The sequence below is a fragment of the Micromys minutus genome (assembly GCF_963924665.1).
Source record: "Micromys minutus genome assembly, chromosome: 1".
NCBI classification, from domain to species: Eukaryota; Metazoa; Chordata; class Mammalia; order Rodentia; family Muridae; genus Micromys; species Micromys minutus.
The window spans coordinates 118,855,323-118,877,537 of record NC_137969.1 but is presented as its reverse complement, the minus strand read 5'-3'; the positions used below and the strand labels follow the sequence as shown (position 1 = coordinate 118,877,537).

Here is a 22,215-nt window from a genome sequence, read left to right as displayed (position 1 = left end):
TTTGATACAAATAGCAATTAAATATTGTCAATATAAAATATAATTTATGTTGATTATAAACATTAACATATACGACACTACATAACAGGCATCAATCAAAGTGTCTGTATTAATTGTCCCTACCTAATTATTTATTGTTATGGTTCAGGCACTGATGAACTTGAGGTCCAGAGGAAAAACAACCTGCTGAAGGTTACATGTCTGTTCAGCGGAAGAGCTCTAGGCTGTGTCCCCAAGTCTCCCTCTAGAGTATTCTTTCCTGCATCCTTTTGGATGCATCATTTCAGCCTTAAAACAACTCCTGAGGTAGAATGATTGCGACCCACTTTCCATAGAGCTGACAAAGCAGGGAATTAGAGAGGTTTGGGACAAGTTGCCGGGTCTGGCCTAGCCAGAACTAAGTGTGGGGCATGGTAGACAGACAGACAGACAGGGTCTTTCTGTTATGTACATGGCTACTGAGTAAAATGAATCACTTCAAAAGTGCAGTGCTGAGCTGCACTGGAATGAAAGGGCTCCAGTGGAGCATCCACGGAGGAAGCTTGAGGTTTCCAAACCTGAAAACTGTCTTGGGGTCTGTGCCTGGCAACCTGCCCACGGGCTAGAATGCAGTTCTCGAATGTATTTGTTATTTATGAGACACTGACCCAGAACCTGACAGAAACAGCTGGGGAAGAAGAGTTTACTTTGGCCCATCAGAGCGTTTCAGTCCCTCACGGTAGGAATGCAAGTCCGAGCAGCTCAATTCATAATGGTGCAGGGAGCATGGCAGATATGTTGGTTTTGCTTGTTTGCTTGTTTTTAAAGGATCTGATAAGCGGTGTGGGCCATACCATTGCTGACACAGTGGTACAGGCAATGCATTTGTGAACATATGAGAATGGCTGTCTTCCAATAAATCTTTATTTGCAAACACAGGGATTGAGCCAGATTTGGGTAATGGGCTAAAATTTGCTCACCCGTCACCTAGAGATGGTAGGGAGCCTTTTATACTCACTCACTCAGTATCTCCCTCCACATGTCCCATCCTAACACAAGACCTTTCCACCAACTTGTGTGCCCATTTATAGGGATTCATCTCAAGGGAAGAAGTAAGTTACTGTGATGTCTTGGACAGCTATTGGGGACGGGAAGTGGCACAGAGGGCCTCATTCTACATTATGAACGTGTAAACACAGAGGGGGAGGGAAATAGAGATAGAGATAGATAGAGAATGTGTGTGTATGTGAGTGGATGTGTTGAGAAAGACTTATTTGAGGTAAGACCTTGGCAGGAAAGAACATGCTAACACGGTGAAGGTGAGAGGCTGTGGGGGCCGCAGGCAGGCACGTGTGATGTGGTGCACCATGAGGAATACTCACGACCAGTAGAGCAGCATGAGCAGGAAGGGACAGATGATGAGGGCCTGCAACACCTGCCAGTCCCGGCACAGCGCAGCGAGCCCCGGCATGAGGAACTGGCCCGCCATGGCCACGAAGCTCGCCACCATGGTAATTATGAACCGCTTTCCTGGAGGGCATAGCTCTATTCCTAGAAAACAGAAACAATACGGCAGATTGAGTGCCACTTGCTTGCCTGATGCCTGAGGAGCCCTGGAGTGTCACTGGATACATGGGGGAACCGAGACCTGAGTCTGTTGCTCAAAGTCACAGAACAAGCTGGTGGGAAGTATGGTGCATTTAGAAGTGCTGAGCTCAGGAACTAAGACGTACTGCTGCTACTGCTGAGGATAGAATTTGCTTCGTCACTGTCCTCTTTCCTTTGCTCTTTGGCATCACAGAGTTTGCTGCCCGGTACATCCCCTGGCTGCCCAGTATGTCCCCTTACATCTCCTTGTTGCCCATGGTATCACCTTTCCTTCCAACCTAGGTTGTGCACTTGGGCCCTCTCAGCCTCTGCAAGGTCTCTCTACTCAGTCCCTGTCCCCACAGTCATCTTTAGTTCCTTGTTTTATACCAGTACTCAGTGAAGACTCTAAGTTCATCTCCACTGTGAAGACAAAACAGACTGACCACATGTCAAAAAACAAAAAGCAAAGACACCTGGGGTACACTGCTACCCAGCAGAAATGCCCCTGTACCATACTGAATCCTGTTGACCAAAACCCACTAAATAATGGTCCCTCTTGTTTATAAGAACCCGTTCTTTGATTTTGGCCTTTTATAAGTAAGGTAAGTCCCCAAACTTTTAAACTGTCTATAGTACTCATGGGCAATCAATACGGACCCTATTACACGGATCCCTATAATAATGGTCCTTCATACTACAAAATCATAGCTGGGTTCGACTCTCTCTCTCTCTCTCTCTCTCTCTCTCTCTCTCTCTCTCTCTCTCTCACACACACACACACACACACACACACACCTTTAGAGCATACAAATTTATTTGCTGTTCTTTTTCTACATTGTATAATAGTCACTAAATTTTCTTTCTTATTTTTTTTTTTTGAAAGGTGATGGGGGAAGGGGGTAGTTAAAAGGATTAAAAAAGAAAAAGAAAAAAGGCCCCTTAGGGAAAAAATACTCTTCCTGCCTTCATGTCCAGAAACTATTCAAAAGCTTAGCCCTGTGACTTGGTTACAATAGCCTATCTTCTGGCTGTCCAGAGACCATGTCAGGGCAGGAGGTCAAAGGCAGCTAGCAGGGGACAGATGAAAATGGAGAGTGAATAAATCACACTTGGCAGCAAGGATATCATCAGTCCTAAGGAACACAGGGCACCGTGCCAGCAGCACCTACAACAGCTCATTGCAGAAGAAATATGATCCTGTCAGCAATTTCTGCTCCTTCTTGGCCACAAATAGTCATTATCATAGCTGCTGGTGACCAGAGAGGAACCCAGTCTGACTTGACAGAGCTTATAAAGAACATTTTTGACATTTAACTAGGGGAAAAAAGATGGCAGGGCCCTCCCGAGCCATTTGCTGAGATGCTCTTCCTCTCTGTGTTATACACAGCTTGCTCGAGCGATATTTCTTAGCATAGTGGGGTTTGACATTTCAGCTCTCCAAAATAATAAAGAAAAGTCTTTCTGAACAGGACTAACAGCTGTGCTTTCTCCTTTCCCTCATTAAGCATAAGTAGACTTATTATGGAAGCCAGGAGTCCACATCTACCAGAGCAGGCTCGGCGTTGGAGGCCTGCTACAGACAGACTTAGCACATCCGTGACTCCTTAGAAAAGCCAGAGGGATGATGGGAGATGAGCCTGAGTGCTTTGTGCTAGTGAGTGTGCTGGCACAATGGACTGCCTGTGGCTTGTTGCTTTTCTCTTCACTACTGTTCTTTAACTTAGTGACACAGTTACTTGAAAATATCAACGATGACAGGAGTGCTCCCATTGTCTGTAATTTTAGTCCCCACATTTCAGTTTCTTATAGTCAACCACAATCTGAAAATATGAAATGAAGATTCCAGAAATAAGCAACCAATAAGTTTTAAATATATTTATGTATGGAAGTGCTCCTCAACCTTCCTAATGCCGTGGCCCTTAACTACAGTTCCTCATGCTGTGGTGACCCACAACCACACATTATTTTCACTGCTACTTCATAACTAGTTTTGCTACTGTTATGAGTTGTAATGTAATTATGTGTGTTTTCTGATGTACTCAGGTGACCCTTACAAAAGGATCAATTGACCTTTAAAGGGGTGACAACTTTTGGGAACTGATTTATAATTATTGTGCAGGTGTGTGTATGCACACAATGTGGTGTAGGTGTCACACCACACTATACTTGTAGATATCAGAAGACAGCTCGGTGAAATCAGGCCTCTCTTTCCCTCTCCCTTTACATGGGTGTCAGGATTAGGTTGCCAGGCTTCCAGTGAGTAGTCTCACCTGCTGAGCAATGCCACTGCTATACAATCAGTCATCAGTTCATTTTAGCATATACATAGTTCTGAGACACAGGATGGAACCACTGGGGTGAATGGGCTCTCTGCCTAACATCCCCATGCTGTGTACGTCACCTGCAGGTAGTCACTCAGTGATGTCCAGCTTTCAGATTGCCTATAGCACCATCACAGGCCACAGGAGTGTGTGTGTGTGTGTGTGTGTGTGTGTGTGTGTGTGTGTGTGACTTCTCTGCACAGCATATCCACAGTGTATAAGTTGCCTGTCTGCTAGTCATTAAGTGATGTCCAGCTTTCAGATTGATCTCAATGTCACCACAGTCTATGGAGGTGAACCACCCCTGTCTGACATATCCATGCTGTATCCTGAGTGCTTAACATTCACCAGGGTCTCAGTTTCCAGGGTAACTCACATGCTGCCCCACTCCATGAGAGTGAATCACTCCTCCTTCCTAGATGTCCACTCTGCATAAGCCCTTGCAGTGGCCACTCAGTGACATTTCACTCGTCTGAAGGATGCTGTGGTACCACATGGCTTGTGCTCAGATGATCCTTATTTTAAACATCATAATGGCTAAGAGCCTCGGGAACAGTGATGCTAGGAAACTGGATATGCACGCTAGATGCAATGAAGGGCTTCTTTTAAGAGGACAGGTGAAAACCAGAGGAGAAAAAGGCACAAGGAGGGCGCTGAGGTCAACAGGAAGGAAGCAGTATTGGTTTGGTTCTTGCCTAACTCTCAGGAACCTGCCTGCCACATGTAAGGGAGGACTTGGGATTATCATTCGGTTCTTTCAGCACAGCTCTCTTGGGGACGCCTTGTCCCACACGCTAATCTACAGTCCTGTGCAGTCATGGAGGAACAATGAGGAAACTTCCCAGATCAGGATCAACTATTACAGATAGTTTCTTGCTGGGGAGACAGGAAGACATAACGGCCTTCAGTGGGGCACAGGTGTGACATATGCTGATAACTACCCTTTTGGGTCTAAACTCACCAGAAACTCTTTCCAAATTGCCCGAATCTAACTGTGTTAGGAGGGTAGCTATAAAAAAATGTGACAAGACAAAAAGTAATTATCAAAGAGCCACACACACTTTAGGTTTGCCACCGTGTTCCTTTTGTAAGGTGAGAGATCAGGCTTTTTGGAAGAGCACAGAAAATATCCGTCAGCACTTCCAAGCAGTAGCCATACACAGCTTCACTACAAATGACTGTCCAGGCCCCCACCAGTCAGTCTGGTCTCACAGTCCACAGAGACACACATTTGGCTTTATTTACTGTTTACCTGATCCAGTAATTGTTTTTTTAGAGTAGGCTTGAAGGTCAGAACTGAGGGGGTGGGGGAGTAGCTAGCTCAGTGGTTCAGCACTTGCCAGGAGTAGGGTCCATGTTTCCCAGCATGACAAGAAGCAAAACAAAACATAAAACAACAAAGGAATACCAACAGGTAAATCTGAGAAGACCACATCAAAGCCCAGGAGCCAGTTTCAAACAAACCTTCAAAACTGGCTGTGATGGTTAACCTCATTGTAAACCTGAGTTTGGACACTTCCAGAGATATTTAATTGAGGAGGGAGGACACACCCTGAATGTAGCTGACACCACTTCATGAGCTGGGGTCCCAGAGTGAGCAGAGAAAAGGAAGGAGGGTGCATTTTGAGCCCCAGCATTCACATGATCAGCAGCCTCACAGTAGCCCTGTCCTCAGCAGGAGCCACTCTTGTTAGCACAGCTTCCCTCCCAACTGTGAACGTTCAGAGAATTGATCGGCCTGTAAAATGGAGCTTTGGTCAATAAATAATGGGGGCTGTGGCCAGGATGGTTTGAGTCCAGGCTGAGGGGACAGCTCTGTAGGAATTATGACCTTGTTTGGAGCCAGCAACTCAAGAAAACCTGCTGTTTTACAAACTGGCACAAATTTCTTGGAAGAATAGTATGTTGTGTTGCCAGAGCTGTCACTTCTCGGGATGATGGGGCAAGGGGAGAGGGGACGGGGAGGGAGAGGGAAAGCATCTAAGGCGGACTGTTATGAGATAGCAGTACAGCTGCCACAGGGGCGTGCCCAAGCTCACTTTGGGAATAAGAAGGTTGAGGAGAGAGGAAAGGGGCTCTGTCCTATCGACCTCCACCCCACCAGGAATTTGAGAGCCAGTCTGAAAGGGGAACAAACAGCTCCCAAGGCCCCACCCACTTGGAAATCCCTGCTTCTTGCATGGCACTGTGGAAAGGTTTTTATATACAGGTGGATCATATGCCAAACACTGCCCCTTAAAGTGACCATGTCAAAGCACAGCTAGCAGGAACCAACCATGCTGGGTGCACAGAGAGTCGGAGGGTGAGGACAGCCATCAGCAGGATCCAGCTCCACCATGATGAGGCATTTTCATGGTTGTTACGTACTGTGGTCTAGTAATAAGAGCTGCTGACTACAGAAAAAGGTGCTAAAAAGGTTAAGGTGCTAAAAGGACACACTATACATCAGGAGCCAGGGCTAGAGAAAGCTCTTACCGGAGATGCCTCTAGACTGTCCATGAACTAAGTGTAGACTCTTAATGTATCTCCCCTTTTTCTTGTGCTTGGCCACTTACATTTGTCCTGGTTAAGTTGTTAAGGCCTACTGCTTTGCTGATTTTAATGCTGAACCGTGGCTTTAGACATTCCTTGCTTAGATAATGTACCTTTTCTTTTTTTCCAGTGCTGGGAATGAAACTCAGGAGTTTATATCAAACAAGCCCAGTACAGCTGAGCAATCCTCTCAGCTCATAGTTAAAAATGATGCCCTGTGTTTCATGTTTATGAAAGATACCTCTATTGTAGTTAGCAGTACCCTAATGACAGCTGGAACCACTGTCACAAAATAATGTCCCTGCTAGGTTCTGTATCACTGGCTCAGGACTTTTCTGTGTTAAGCCATTAATGCTGAGGTATCTTGGAGAGCCCCAGCAGGAACCCAGAACTCCTGCTGGTGTGGGCTGACAAGAACATTCATTCACCTGGCTTCCGAACCTTGTCAGAGATAAGAGTTAGCAAGGGGTTAACATTCTCCTTCCACATCCTAGGAAGCCTCACAGACAGATACCCTCAGTTAACTTTCCCCTGGAGTCAGCAATCCTGGCATTTAGTGGAAAACAAGCAAACAACAAACAGCATATAACCTTTGACACTGATTGTAGAAAAACCGATCCCATCCCCCACAGCAGGCACAGAGAAGAACACAGCCTCTCTTCTTTACTAAATACTTAGTTTTTGAGGTCCTGGGTGTGGAAGCTGGTCCTCACGTGGCACATGCCAGGCAACTGCTCTACTTTTGAGTTGAGCCACACTCCCAGCCTTGACTTTGTTTTTAAACTGCTGTGTATGCTGACAGAGGGTAAGGAGAAATGTACGTGCTATTGGGATAAAGTGTTCTGGAATTCTCCGAGTTCACAGGGTTCTTCTGGATTTAGCTGGCTGGCAATAAAGGAATATATTAACTGGCTGACACTATTTAAGCCAGAGAACTACAGATTCTTAGAATCCGTGTCCTTGGAACAAAGTGTGCTTTTCGGGGACTGGCTGAAGTAAAGACTATGGCTGTTGTGTGGGTGGGAGGAGGGCTGGGAGGCCGGTGGGGGTTTAAATGCAGTCTCTGCCCCTTCTGCTACCTTTGTGCTTCTGTTTCCTTGAGTTAGTTGGAAATGATAATCACACCGCACTGTGAGGCAGCTGCACCACACATGGGGCAGTTTGAGCTATGACTGCACAGAGACCAGACTGTGTTGTTGCAATACATGCCCAAAGCCAGCAACCTAAAGGGGCGGGGCTACCTGGGAAGATGGGCTTCTGGGTCAGTCTTTGTCCCCAGGGTGTGAGGCTCTGCCTCTCCCTCTTGTCACACAGGTCTCTTCCTAAGGCATGTCACCTAGGACACGCAGCCCTCACTCAGATGTGTCTTTTCTTCCATTGCCTTTTGCCACATAGGAATCCAGGAAGAGCAGTTCTGAGTGGTGGTATATATGGTATATGGGGGGGGCGCGGTGTGGAGATCTGGTAAGTTGAGCAATGACACAGGACAGTTTTTGGCATGAAGGGCAGCACTTGCCGTTCATACAGCCACCACCCTGCCAGGCCCAAGACAACTTGGTTCAGAGGCTCCTCTGACCTCAGATTGATTAGCAGCCCACTTCAGTCTAGGGAAGAAAAACAGAAAGTAAAGGGAGACCCTGTTCTCTCAGGTACCACTTCCGGTATCCTAGATTCTGGTTCAGGCTTAGGGCCACTGAGCCAATCTGGTGGTCCACTAGATGCTCCTAGGACAGTGGTTCTCAACCTCCCTAATTCTGTGACCCTTTCACATAGTTTTTCATGTTGTGGTGACCCCCAACCATAAAATTATTTTGTTGCTACCTTATAAGTATAACTTTGCTACTGCAATGAATCATAATGTAAATATCTGATAGATAATGTCTACGGAAGTCCTACAGGTTGAGAACCACTGTCAAAGAAGATTGTTCCACCAGGTTTGTAATCTTCTCTCCACCCCACCCCCAATTCCTAACAAGGGGGAAAACTGCAGCTGCTGCCTCTGGCCCTATTGTGTCCCACCAGCTCTTTCCTTCCTGTCTGACTCTCTCCAGGCTGTGCCTAGAAGTATAGGCAACATTTAATGATTACTGCCATGGGCAAGGACACAGGCCCTGAGACCTTGGAGACCAGACCTTCAGCCATGTGATTGTGGGATCCTTATTATAGCAAGAGAGCCCGAAATTGCTGGGCACAGAGACCCAAATAGCATCCCAGGGTGGAAAGCTGCTATTATCATGACAACTCTAAGCCTTCCCTTCCAGAGGAGGACTTCATCTTTCCTCTTAGCTAAGACCTGGCAACTAACTGGTATGACTAAAAGGATTGGAAAAGGATGGTTCAAAAGAAAGCCAGGGGACCGTTTAAGTATTTCCTACAAATCACATTCTACTGTCTGCCAGACAAACAGAAGTGGACAGTTAAATGCCAAGATGTAGAGGCAATGTTTGACGGATATGGTTACCTACCATATCACCAGTGTTCTGAGCATAGTAAGTCAGAGGAGTCGACAAGCATTTTTTTTTAAATACAGTAAACTCATTTAAAACATATAGTTCCATGATGTAGGTATGACTTCTAGTGCTCATTTTACATAGAAGAACTCTGAGGCTTTGAGTGATTGAGAATCCACCCTTAACTCTCATAAGGAAGAAACAAGGTAAGAAGTAAGGCAGGTGTCCCCAGGCTGCCGTGCCTATGTGTGAGCCAGAATCTACGTTCTAACAAGGTAGCCTTCCCTGTCTGCTCACTGATGCTTTTTAGAGCCTAGAACTGGACTGGGTACAGTAAATGCAGTTTATTTTTCTGTTTTTGTTTTAAAGATTTACTTATTTTATTATTTTATGTGAGTATGCTATTCACACACACTAGGAGGGAATCAAATCCCATTAGTCAGCTCTTAACTGCTGAGCCATTTCTCCAGCGCAAAGAACTATTGTTTTAACTTTTAAAAAGATTTATTTATTTTATATGCTCTGTCTGCATGTACACATGCATGCCAGAAGAGGGCATCAGATCACATCACAGATGGTTGTGAGCCACCATGTGGTTGCTGGGAATTGAACTTAGGACCACTGGAAGAGCAGTCAGTGTTCTTAACTGTTGATCGGTCTTCCAGTCTGGGCTTGTTTTCTTAATGGTTATTTTTGAGACAGGGTCTTGTTTTTGTTTTTTTTTTTAACCCAGGTTGGTCTTAACCTTATGATTCTAAAGCAATGGAGGGAAGAAAGTATTTAATTAACCTTGTAGGATGCAGTCCATCTTCAGGAAAGCCACGCCTCAGGAACCTGGAGGCAAAAACTAAAGCAGAGGCCATGGAGGAACATGGTCCGCTGGTTGTCTAGCTAACCTTTTTATATACCCTATATATACCTGCCTGGCTAGGGATATGCTGTCCTAGGTACAGTGGCCTGGGGCCTCCTGCATCAACCAGCAATCATTATATTCCCCACAGGCCAGTCTGTTGGAAGCAGTTCTTAAACTGAGGTTCTTTAATTTGTGCCAAACTGACAGTAAACCTAACCAGTATAGCCTCCCAAGTGCTGGGATCACGGGCATATGCTATGACTCTGCCTCTTCTGGGATTTCTGCAATAGAATCGATGTTGGGTGAGCTTTGTTGTTGACTTCATGGAAGCTGTCCCAGCACATGGAAATTATCAAAATTCACACCATAAACCCATCCGCTGATAATAACTAAAGGTAATATCAGCTATGAAGTCATAGTGAGCCATAAAGTTCCACTTCCTGTTTGGATGGGAAATGGTTTCCACAGCCTTCTGTCTGTCTGTCTTTTAAAAGTAACATTACAATAACTCAAAGGAGAAAAAAGAATTCAAATGCTCACAGTGTTTTGGCTTTACAGCATCCACTGTTTAAAAACAATAAGTGACGTTTGGCAGCACATGCTTAAGAATTCAACGATACCTTTAAACTCCTAATATTTAATAAAACCAGAGAAAGGACATTAAATATCAGAATGTGTTCATGTAAATGTGATTTTTGCATGCAAGGTCTGTCTGCTGTGGTTCTAAGCTAGATAAAGGACCACAGAGGGGACTGGGTAGCTGTTAGTTCCAGAACACTGTGTGGAGGCTGCCATTTAGTTTTCTCAGGAAAGATTCTTCACCCTCAGCTCCTCTGGCACTAGCTTTGCTATGGGTCAGTTTCACACTCAGTAAGAAACCATGGATGAATGAATTCATGGGGGAAGCCTCACAGGACTTGGAGTTAGAAATCCTAGAGGAGTGCCAGCCAACAAAATAACACCCGGTCCTTTCCAACTGTGCTCATATCAACACACCTAGCTCCCCAACGGCCAGAAGGCACACGGGATTTCCCAGCTTGGATCTCTATCACCAGCATCCTTTTAGTGTTGTTGTTGTTGTTATTATTTTAAACCACATTTATTCATTTTTTTCTGTGTGTATGTGTATTCGTATACATACACATGTACTTCCAGGACATGTGTGATACTGCATGTGTGGAGAGGCCAGAAGACAACTGTGGGAGTTGATTTTTCCTTCCATGGCATGCACTAAGTTCATCCGGCAAGTGCCTTAACTGATTTTTTTTTTTTTTTTTTTTTTTTTTTTTTTTGGCACTACAGCCATTATTTGGTGAGGTTGTCAGATGTTTTTTCTCTCTGTTTCTACTTTTCCTACCTACTCTCTGGCATTAGAAATGGAATAGTTTAGGTATATGCTTGCCTAGTATTCTACCAGAGTTATATCCCTAATGCTTCATTTTATGTAGCATCTGCCTTTAAAAGTATCTTTCTTGGGTTTAGAGAGGTTGCTCAGAGGCTAAAATGACCTGCACCACCTCAGGAGGCTCACTTCTTCAAGAGATTAAATGCCCTTTTGTGGCCTCCCCAGATTCCTGCATTTATATTCATATGCCAACACACATACATAAAATTTAAAAATAAAAAGAAATCTGGAAAATAATTTTCTTGGGTTTGTTGCTTTTATAAAGGACACACGTTCAATTCTAAGCATCCACCTGCCACATGGTGGCTTAGAATTATCCAGCTCCAGAGGCTCTGGAACCCTCTTTTCACTTAAGAGATTTTCTATCTACTGTCTCCTTCCCTCTAGAGCTGCTGCTACCTATGCCCACTTTTCCCATGAAATCGTCTTAATGAAGAAGCCCAGGGGCTTCGATCTGACTTACTCACTCCCCTACAGGACCGTCAACCTGCTCTCCCATGTTTAGTCTCTGGACTGGAAGTCTGACTAATTCAAGAACTATAGAAGGAGATTCTACAAATGTTGTGTCTGTGCTTCAAGCTGCGGAGGGGAGATTATGACTCAGCTCGAAGACAAGGCTGCTGTGTGGGTTCACAGGCTGCTTCCTGTCCTAGCTATATCCACAACCTGCTCTCTGTCCCAGCCTTAGCATCCTCTGCTGTCCAGTTGGAGTACAAAGATGATGTGACTTTCCCTTCCATCTTTCCTTGACCATTGCTCCTAATGCTAGTTATTTATATAAAGAGGAATTTGATTTTCCAGTGAGGGTCATTCCTTTACCCCGAAAATGTCATTTTGGCAGCAGCAACAGTAGCAGCACAGTTCCTCTGTAGGATGATGTCATCATCACATGCCATCTAGCCCGCCAACCCGAGATTTAGGATGATTCCAGCTCTGGTGTGCTCCTGATCCCATCCCTGTCTGTAGCCTCCCCAGCTGCCACCTCTATCACTTGCTACAGCTACACTGGCTTCCCTAAGGTTCACATGCCCAGCAGGCTCCTGCCCAAGTGCCATAGTACTGTGAATGATTGACAAGTCCCCCTCAGTAGGTGATTCCCGCCTCTTACCTCCCCATGTTCCTACAGTAGGGTAAGAATTCTTGGGCATGGAGATCTGCATGGCCACACACCAGCTGCTGCACACTCACCTGGGACAAGGTTGGACATGTAGGTTCCATGGCCCTGTTCAGTTTCAATCAGAGTGGAGCTAGGCTCAGTAAACTGGGGTGACAGACTTTGTAGTGACTCTGGTACATTTCCTATTTAAGTATGACAGTGGCATGTCCTACATATATGACTGATCCCTTCTCATAACTCGAAGGACTGGGGGCTAGTTTACCGGCCCATTTTAGAGATGACAGAAACACACAGATTGGAGGTCTGGAGTACGAACTTGGAATCTACCTTTTTGATAAGTTCGAAGGGACTGCTCCAGAAAGGAGCTAGGGTTCTGGGCACTATAGGGCTTGCAGTGTAGCTTCACACCAGCCAGCACTGAGATCCCTGTTAATGTTCCCTTTGCAATACCTGCATATTAACAGCAGCATAGAAGAATGCAAGGCTTGCAATACTGGGTAGCCTACCAGCATCGGCACTATCTGAGGTTGGCTTTGCTGCTGTGTGTGACTCTTCTCTGTTGGGAGAAAAACCACCACAGCATAACTTTCAGTGCCAAAGAGCAAGGCAAGCAGAGGTAGAAAATGCTCTGGGGGTGCAGAGAACATAAAACAGGGCTGCTGGAGTAGGGTCCTACTTAGATAAGGCACAGATGAAATTGGTGGGTATGAGAGGGGAACCCATAACAAATCACCCAGATCTTGCCTTGCTTAAAGATCTTGAAATTCAATTAGCAAATAAAACACAGCTGAGGTCACACGAAACATGACAAGGGTCTCGGGCTGACTCATGCTGCCAGTCTGCAGCCACTGATCCCCATGCAACCAGCTCATTCTAGTAAAGGGAAAATAAGGTCAGGGAGTCAGATGGTGGTAAAGGCAAGGTGCCATTCTAAGCCTTGGGTTCTCTGACCTCGCCACACTGCCTTTGGAGAACATAAGCAACGAGGATTGCTTTGGGTTTAGTTTTAAATTGAGATTACAATAAAAACAGAAATCAAATCTGATAGGACACATGGCAGTTAAAACTACCATCCCCCTCCCCATAAGTGGAAAACCCTCCTGTGCTGCGGTTCAACTTAGAAACACAGGCCAGTTAAACAGCCAGCAGCGGGAAAGCCACGTTCAAGAAGTAGGACCTGGAGTGCTACTGTGGTGGCAGAGAGCTTCGGTAAGTGGTTTCCAGTCCAGCCCAACTGAAATGCCTTCAGTAGGAGCAGTGCTGAGACTGAGTAAGGGCTGAGCACCATCTTGTTTTTTGGCCCATGGTGTCTGCAGGGAAATCACCAGCACAGGAGGATGGGACATGGGCAATCGGATACCACAACACCCCAGTCCTCAGCCAAGTCCTGCCTCCTCAGGAATGCAGCTATTCAGCCATTTCTGCACTGAATTTCTGTTGTCCACATGTCCATGTGTTTATCATGGAACAAAGACTGAGAGGGAAAAATGTTCTTGGTCTCTAAACAGGGGACTTTACAGGTCATGTTGTGGTCACCACAAGTGTTGGGCTGTGTGCCAAGCGTGGGCTCATTAAATAGACGCTGAGTAACGGTACTGACCTTCAAGTAACAGAATTCTCGACTAGTCAAATCCCTTGTGATTAAGCCAAATTCTGCCTCAGCTGGACTCAAGTTTACTCCACTGTGATTCTACTCACAGCTGTGTGGCCTCAGGGCAGCCGCTTCACCTCTTAAAACCTTAGCCTGCTTAAGGGGAGAACTAAGTGTCAGAAGTTAGGGTTTTTCTCTCTTGGGGCTCAAGCTGCCTGTGGTTCTAAGATGAGTTACAGATGAGATGCAGTAATCTGGGCTGCTCTGTGGGGTCCTAGGAGCTGTAGAAAACCCACACAGACATTTGTACTTTCCCCACCAACCTGCAGATCTGGGAGAGAACTGGCTGCTGACTTGAGGCTGGAGGAGGGAGACTGTCCCCACTTCTCCACAGCCATGCCCACCTGATGGCCTGCTGCTGCTTTTACGAGGAAGAAAGTTTCCCTTTCACAGACCCTCTGCTCTAGTTTACCTGACACACTGTTGGTGGGTTCTGCCCCTCATTGCTCTTGAAGGTGAAAATACTGGAAGAACTGGAAGTCCAAATCCCTAGTGGGCTGTTCAACAGTCTCCACAGGCCTATTTTCTCACCTGCTGTTCTCCTCACTGTTCTTGGCAAGCAAGGCTTTAAACTTTACAGTCCCTCACCCCCCCACCCCGTTTCTATTCCCCACCCAATGTCTTGGTCCACTTAAACCTGTTCCTCTTACCATCACTGACTAGCTTAGCCACCTTTCCTCCATCTCTCCCCAACCCTCCTTTGTCTGAACTGCAGAACCATGTTCTAGAACCTTTGACACTACTTTGTAACTTAGTTTCCCTCACAGTCATGGAAGGAAAATAAAAATCAGGCTTGTTTCTTTGTGTCCTTCTCAATGCTTGGCATTTGGTTCACACATAGATACCCCAAGAATACCTACTGAGTAAGATATGAGTCTACATGGGTGGGAAAGGCACTATCCACGAGGGCCACCTCAAAGTGGGTAACTGAAAAAAATCCCCATGGTTTTTATTAAACAATTACATAAAGGCCAGATCAAAGCCTCTGAGAATGGCTCGTAACACAAAAGCATCCGACTCTTTAAAGCTGCCCCACCACAGAGGAACAAGTGGGATCTTCGTTTGATTTGGGTGTCCAACCCAGCTCCACCATTGCTCTCAGTGAGCACTTGCTGCCTAAGGCAAGGCTGGAGTTACAGTACCGCAAGGAAGAATAAGAGCAGTTATTCACAGAGGGCTTGGCTGTGCCAAGCATGCCCGTCTCTCACTCTAACTCGGAAGGAACCTAATCAGGGAATAATTATGGTAATTATGATCCTCATTTTTGAACGTCACTCCTCTAGCTTCAAGCTCAGTCAGGCTGGGCGTTTCCCATGTACTTTATTTAATCTCATCTGCACTGCTCAGTGGCCGGGTGTTACCTTCTTTTTCTTGTGGTGCTAGGGTTGGGACTCTGAGCCTTGGTCAAACTAGGCAAGTACTTTGCCACCAAACTACATCCCTAATTCTGGTGTCACACCTTTCCAAGGTATCCCAGGCTGGCTTCAAATTTGCTATGTAGTCAAGGATGACCTTGATCTTCCTGGATTCACCTGAGAGTGCTAGGATTATAGGGGAATGCCATCAAGCCTGGACACACACACACACACACACACACACACACACACACACACCCTCCTCTTCCTTCCCTCCATCCCTTGATTGATCCCTACTTTCAACAACCATATTCAGTAACATTACTTGCAGCCCAGCTTCCCTAAATACAGCAGTACACAAAGTGACCCTGAGCTCAACCTCTGAGATCCACATGGTGGAAAGGGGAAACCGATTCCCACAAGCTGTCCTCTACACAAATACTATGGCATGTGTGCACCCACACACAAACACAAAAATAGCTGCATTTTATAAAATTAGGAAGACAAGATGACCCTGTGGTTACATCTTTAAAATTACACCTCTTGTAGTTGGGATAGCTTAAAAAAACAAACAAACAAACAAACAAAACAAAAAACAAACAAACAAAAAAACAAAAAAAACCTCAGCAATTAAGAGCATTGACTGCTCTTCCAGAGATCCTGAGTTCAATTCCCAATAACCACATGGTGGCTCACAACCATCTTCTGATGTGTCTGAGGACAGCTGTAATGTATTTCAAGGTCCCAAAACCTCTCCTACAAAGTCACCGTGACTCAGAAAGGTGGCTTGAAGTATGGGGCACTGGAGTTTCTATTTTCTAAGTTCTAGCCATGTGACCTTGGGTAAGATGTTTAAACAGTTGCAGTTTGGGTAAATCAGTTCTAAGAGCAGGCTCAGGCAAAAGCCTGCACCTTCACTCAGTGCTCCGAACAGCACTTGAGTGTAGTACCTCAGGAACGTAGTCAGACAGCTATGGCTGTCCTTGGATTTCCCTCTTTCCCAATTTTAAGTAGTAACAACATCAGACAAAATGCCCCTTTAGTTCCAAGAAATCAACACAAATGAACTTCTGTAAATGCTTATAATTTGCAAAAGTTGGGGGCTTTTTGCATGAAAATGGCAGCTTGCAAAGTGATCTCATTTTTAACCACAGCCCTTTTCCTAAATGTTCCTTTGTGGAAAGGCGAAAACTGATTTTCAAAGTCCCACACGAAAAAGCAGCAGACAATTGCTGTAGTAAATTTTTAAGGAGGCACAACACAGCCCTTGTAGAAAATAAATGACAGGCTGACTGTGAAAGGCCAGCCTGTCATGTGTGGGAGCCTAAGACCACAGAATCTGTGGGCCGGGAGCAATGGCAGGGCAGGGGTACCTCACGCCTTTGTTAGGAACTCGAAAGTAACAAAGGTTGGAGTTACTCTGTATAAAGAACCCCATTTCCATACCGAATTTTTTTCCCTGTAGGGTAGTGTTAAATGGACTGGGTTGTCTGTCTCAGACACCACATTCAGTCCTCACACCAGCCTGTCAGTCACTCCTAGTCACTCAACACCGCTGAAGCATCACAGGGTCCCGATGAGATGCACCCAGAATGTAAGGCACTTCACGAAAGAGGAAGGCTCAACCCTGAATTTTCAGAGGCCGCTGAGACTCACCTGAGGAACAACTCTCAAGTGGAGAGAACTTAGAAAGCATTCACTCCACGGGGAGGAAAAACGTGAACTGACTTGAATGATGGCAGCTGGGAAATTACCAAACACAACTGGTAGATCAAAGCAAAACGTTCACGGAGCCCAAGCACCCTTCAAGGCAAGGTGAAGTTATAAAGACACATTTGAAGTTCAACTTTAGTAAGGTATCTGTCAGACCTTCCTGGAACCTCCCCTACTGGATTAGATAGCTTCTCTCCCTTCTTGAGGTCCAAACCATGAAAACACAGGGGTGTAAAAATAAAAATCACAGCATTCTACTGAGGTTTGAGTCACAACTGCTGTTCCCAGGGTGTCAGGTGACATTCAGATGTAAATGTCTCCATAGAAAAGCTACAGCAGACATCTGGGGGCCAATGTTCAGCCCGTGCAACTCTGACCAAGTGAACAGAGAACAGAGGAACACCCACTGTAAGCAAAAATCCCCAGGAGCAGGGAGGGAAGGCAGGCAAAGTGGAAAACAAGCGGGGAGGGGGGAGTAGGTGGGAGGGGAGGGGGTGAGGGAGGGTGGCCTATCTTCACACTTGGTTAAATTATAACTCAAGTCATGTGCTTTGGGAGAAATAGATCATGTAAATTATTTCAAATAAAGTTAACAGCTTTAAAAAAATGATAACTTAAATCTCCATATATTTCTCCCAGTGCCTAAACTAATCTGAGCTCCTAAGTGGTTATATATGCTGTGATTTGTGGACAGAGGACAAAATCTGTTCAGTAGAGTTAAAAAGATAATCCAAGTTAGTAATTCTGAAACCAGTGGTTTATCCTTGAGACCAATGAAGGGAGCGTAAATTTCAGATGCAGCTGTGTGAAAACTTATTTTCAGTTACCATTTTATCCCAAGATGGAGCTTGTCATTTCAAGCCAAACCCAATGTGGTTTGGTTTTGTGCTGGATAGTTTTATGTCAACTTGACACAAGCTAATGTCATCTGAGAGGAGGAAACCCCAATTAAGAAAATGTCTCCATAAGACTGGATTGTAAACAGGCTTTGAGGGCATTTTCTTAATTAGTGATTGATGGGAGGGGGGTGCCCATTGTGGGTGGTGTCATTCTGGGATTGTGATGCTGGGTTCTATAAGAAAGGCTGAGCAAGCCATGTGGAGCAAGCCAGTAAGCAGCACTCCTCTATGCCTCCGCATCAGCTCCTGCTTCCAGGTTCTAATTCTGTTTGATTTCTTGTCATGACTTTCTTCGAAGATGAACAGTAGTGATACAGATGTATAAGCTGAATAAACCCTTTCCTTCCCAAGTTGTTTTGGTCATGGTATTTTGATGCAGCAATAGAAACTTTAATTAAGACAGTCTCTTAAGAACATGTTTCTTTTTCACTGATTTGACTCCCTCAAAGAAGTCCTGCAGCCAAGAAATCAGGTAAAAGCAAAGTTGAAATGCAGGCAACCAAATACTAAACATAAACCATTATTCTGCATCTAGCCCCAGGACCTCAGCTCTCACCTACTCTGGGAGTGAGTGCATGTGTGGGTGCTTGATCTTCATCCTGACTCCCAATATCACTCTGTTCTCTTACTATATACAGAATTTCTGAGTGGGCCTTTTTAGAACAAGACTTCTCTGACCTTCAGCAGACTGTCTTGGGGTCCTATAACCAGATCAGCCTAGGAAGCCATATGTCTGTCACAGGTGGCCCCCAGAGCCAGGTATATGTTAAAGCTTAAGAATCCTGGAGAGATGGCTTAGCAGTTAAGGGATCCCTGCAGAGAACTGGGATTCTCTACACACAAGTCAGATGGCTCACAACCACCTCCAATTCTAGCTCTAGGAGGGGCTCTGATGCCTCTGGACTCTGAACATTTGCACTCAATGTGCACATACCCCACCCCCATGGAAACAGTTAAAATACTAAAAACATATCTTTTTTTAAAAAAGAATTGTCACTATCAAATGTTGGAGGATACCTGGGACTTTTTCAGCTGCTTCAAACCACTATCTTAGAAGTAACACTTTCATACTGGCATTCCAGTTGGGAGGGCTTCTTCATTCACTCAGGTTCAGCATTTGGAAGTTTATGAATTATACCCATGAAAGAAAAACATGAGAAAAAGCATAGCTGACTCATACATTTAATCTGAGTGCTATAGTTTGGCTACTGAATGTCCCCATAAGCCCAGATATTGATGGTTTGGAGTTCAGGATGTCACCCTAGAAGTGGGAGAAAAGAAGCAGGGCTTGGTGAAAGCTTGTATCATAGGTCAGCTGGAAGATGCCATCAAGGAAGATTGTGGGTCTGTCTCTCCTCTTTCTTCTTTAGCTCCCTGGCCCTGAAGTGAGCCATTTCACTCAAGCACACACTCTCCCATGATGTGCTACTTTGCCTGTGGCCCAAAGATAGAGACAACAGGCCACAGTAAATGTATTGTCTTTATAGTTGATCTTTTCAGGTATTCTGTTAGAATGATAGAAAGCTGAATAACAAGCTAAAGATGCTTACAAAGTGCCTTAAAGGTTACCATTTGGGGTTTTGTATTTTATTTTACCATAGAGGGAATGTAGAATCTCAGTGACTAAAAATACAAAGAAATAACAATAAAAGGGGTTTAGTAAGGTTTGCTTGTGCACTTTCCACTGTGACACTGACTTAACTCTCAGGACAGAGACATGCTCTGTACCTGGTTGGGAACCTCTTTTAAAGGGGATTTGTGGGGCTGGAGAGATGACTCAGTGGTTAAGAGCACTGACTGCTCTACCAAAGGTCCTGAGTTCAAATCCCAACAACCACATGGTGGCTCACAACCATCTGTAACAAGATCTGATGCCTTCTTCTTCTTGTATGTCTGAAGACAGCAACAATATTCTCACATAAAAATAAATAAATATAAAAAATAAATAAAATAATAAAGGGGATCTGTGGCAGCTGAACTTTTTTCAGAAGGCTCTCCTCTTAGATGACAGGAGGTCACATGGAATGTTTTCCTGCATCTGTCAGTCTGTGAAAGTTATCAGCTCTCAACACTGTGAGCCTGAAGGCATGTCTGGACTCAGCACTTACTGTCACCCTCATTTCTACCTGTTGCTAACCACCATGGTTAGGAATAGGTCAGCCCTTCAAAGCCAGCTGTCAAATGGGCCACACAGTCTACAGCACCCAGGACTTGAGTGGAGATCTTATTTCAAACACAAGATTTAGTCTCTTGCCATCTCTCCACCCTCCTTCCCTCCCTCCCTCCCTCCCTCCCTCCTTCTCTCTCTCTTTGTGTGTGTGTGTGTGTGTGAGAGAGAGAGAGAGACAGAGAGACAGAGAGAGAGAGTGATCATTCAAAGATGTCTTCCTTTTAAACCTTTTTTTTTTTTCTAATCAGACTAGCATAATTTATTAGCATGGCCATTAAAGAACCTGGTCCTTAATGAACTGAGCTTATCAACGAGTGCTTTCTCCAATGTTTGCAGAGACATAATTAAAGACCCAGCAAGCCACCAAATAGCTGAGGACACAGGTTGCTCCTGTATTACCCATCTGCCCCACACATAATGGCTATGATTGATGACCTTGGGGAGAACGAGGCACAGGGCTAATCACCAGCAGACATTCTTGCACTCTGGAGAACAGCTCTTTTGCATGCCTAAGTGAAGGGAAACACCTCATTTGGGAAAGGACAAGCAGGACAGCGTGGTATGAAGGAAAATGTCCGTACAACTATCTAAACTTATCTATACTGCCTTCGATAAACGTTAGACTTGGCCATATGCTGCTGGGCTCCGGCCTGTCTTTGTCAAGGGAGTAGGATAGGCATTAGAACACATAGTCCAGTTCCCAACAGCCCTGAGATACACTGGCTTTTGAATTTTTTCCTCCTAGAACTATGCTGTCCAAAACTGTAGGTACACGTGGCTATTTCAATTAATTAAAGTTAAATAAATTTAATATTCAGGTTTTATATTTCATAAGTTATATTTTATGTACTCTACTGTACAGCACTGACCTAGAAGGTGATCTTAAAATATTAAAATGAAGATACCAAGTCAGCACTCTCCAGAATATGTACAGAGGAAAGAAAAGACAAAGTTAAAATTTTAAATTACATAATGTTTTGCATATACTAAAAAGGTGTAAGAAACAAGAAGAAACACCTACAGCCTAGTGCTTAACTTGGTCAAAGTGCTGCATGTGTATTTCTGTAGCTATAACAAAATATTTGAGGCTGAGTACTTAACAAAGACTCAAAATTCTGGTGGCTGGAGGATCCCCAAAATCATAGCTCCTGCATCTAGAGAGGACGGCCCTATTCACACACCTAGAAAGGTGGGAAAGCAAAAGAGCGTAAGCATATGGCATGGCTTCATTTATAATAACTAGCCTGATTCTTAAGTAACTACATTACTCCCTTCTAAAGATGGTACCCTCTAGACTTTCTGGTAAGGCCAATCAAAGAATCTATGGTAGCCTAATCCACTGAAGACTATATCTCTAGCTCATTCAAACCATAGCAAGTTTCTGTATTGTTTCCTTTCTCTATTCCCCCTTTTGGGTAAATAAACACTAAGGAAATAAAAGTTTCATAGGATCCTTTATGTGTATATGTATGTGTGCGAATTCACACCCACATGTGTATATATGAGTGTGTGTATGCATGTGAAGGCCAGATGTTAATGTAGAGTGTTTTTCTGAATTGTTCTCTACCTCAGTTTTTGAGACAGGGTCTCTCACTAAATCTGAGTCTTACCAACCCTGCTAGGTCTGAGCTGGCCAGTGAGTCCCAGAATCTTGTCTCTGCCTCCCTAGTACTGGAATTATAGGAACACCCTGAAATGCCTGGCTCTTTACACAGGTGTCAGATATCTCAACCCAGGTCCTCAGGGTTGTACAGAAAGCAACCGAGCCATCTTGCCATCTCCCTAGCCTCTAGCTGGCTGGATCCTTTTAGTGAGTTGTACAAGCATTGCCCTGGAAATTCAGAGGGTACAGGTGGCACAACCATATGGTTAAGAATCTGGCTCCGGAGCCAAACAGCCTGGGTTCCAAGTCTCCTGGAAAACTCAGAGTAACTCTAGAGTATCTGAAAGTCCATTAAGGGTTAATGTAAAACTAATCCAAACACACTTAAAAATGTTCAAACACCTCTTCTTAGAGGCAGGAATGGAGAGCGTATCTTGCAAGAGCCAACTAAACTTTAATCATACTAACGCAAGTCATTATTTCAGCTTTGGTAGGACCTTTTAAGTTTTATAGTTTTAGAGTAAGCTTCCTGCAGTCTATTCACCCCACTGTCTTGTTAAAAGAGAACAAGGGTGTG

The 22,215-nt window shown here is 44.7% G+C and overlaps 1 protein-coding gene across 2 annotated transcripts in view; it reads right to left on the bottom strand.

Annotated features, from left to right (window-relative positions):
* Nucleotides 1-22,215, bottom strand: part of SLC22A23 (solute carrier family 22 member 23) — a 155,524-nt gene that overhangs the window by 40,487 nt on the left and 92,822 nt on the right. For both annotated transcript variants that reach the window (XM_080938682.1, XM_080938683.1), the window contains exon 4: nucleotides 1,362-1,530. In XM_080938682.1, coding sequence (XP_080794808.1) covers nucleotides 1,362-1,530 — 169 coding nt within the window. The remainder of the gene's footprint in view (nucleotides 1-1,361; nucleotides 1,531-22,215) is intronic.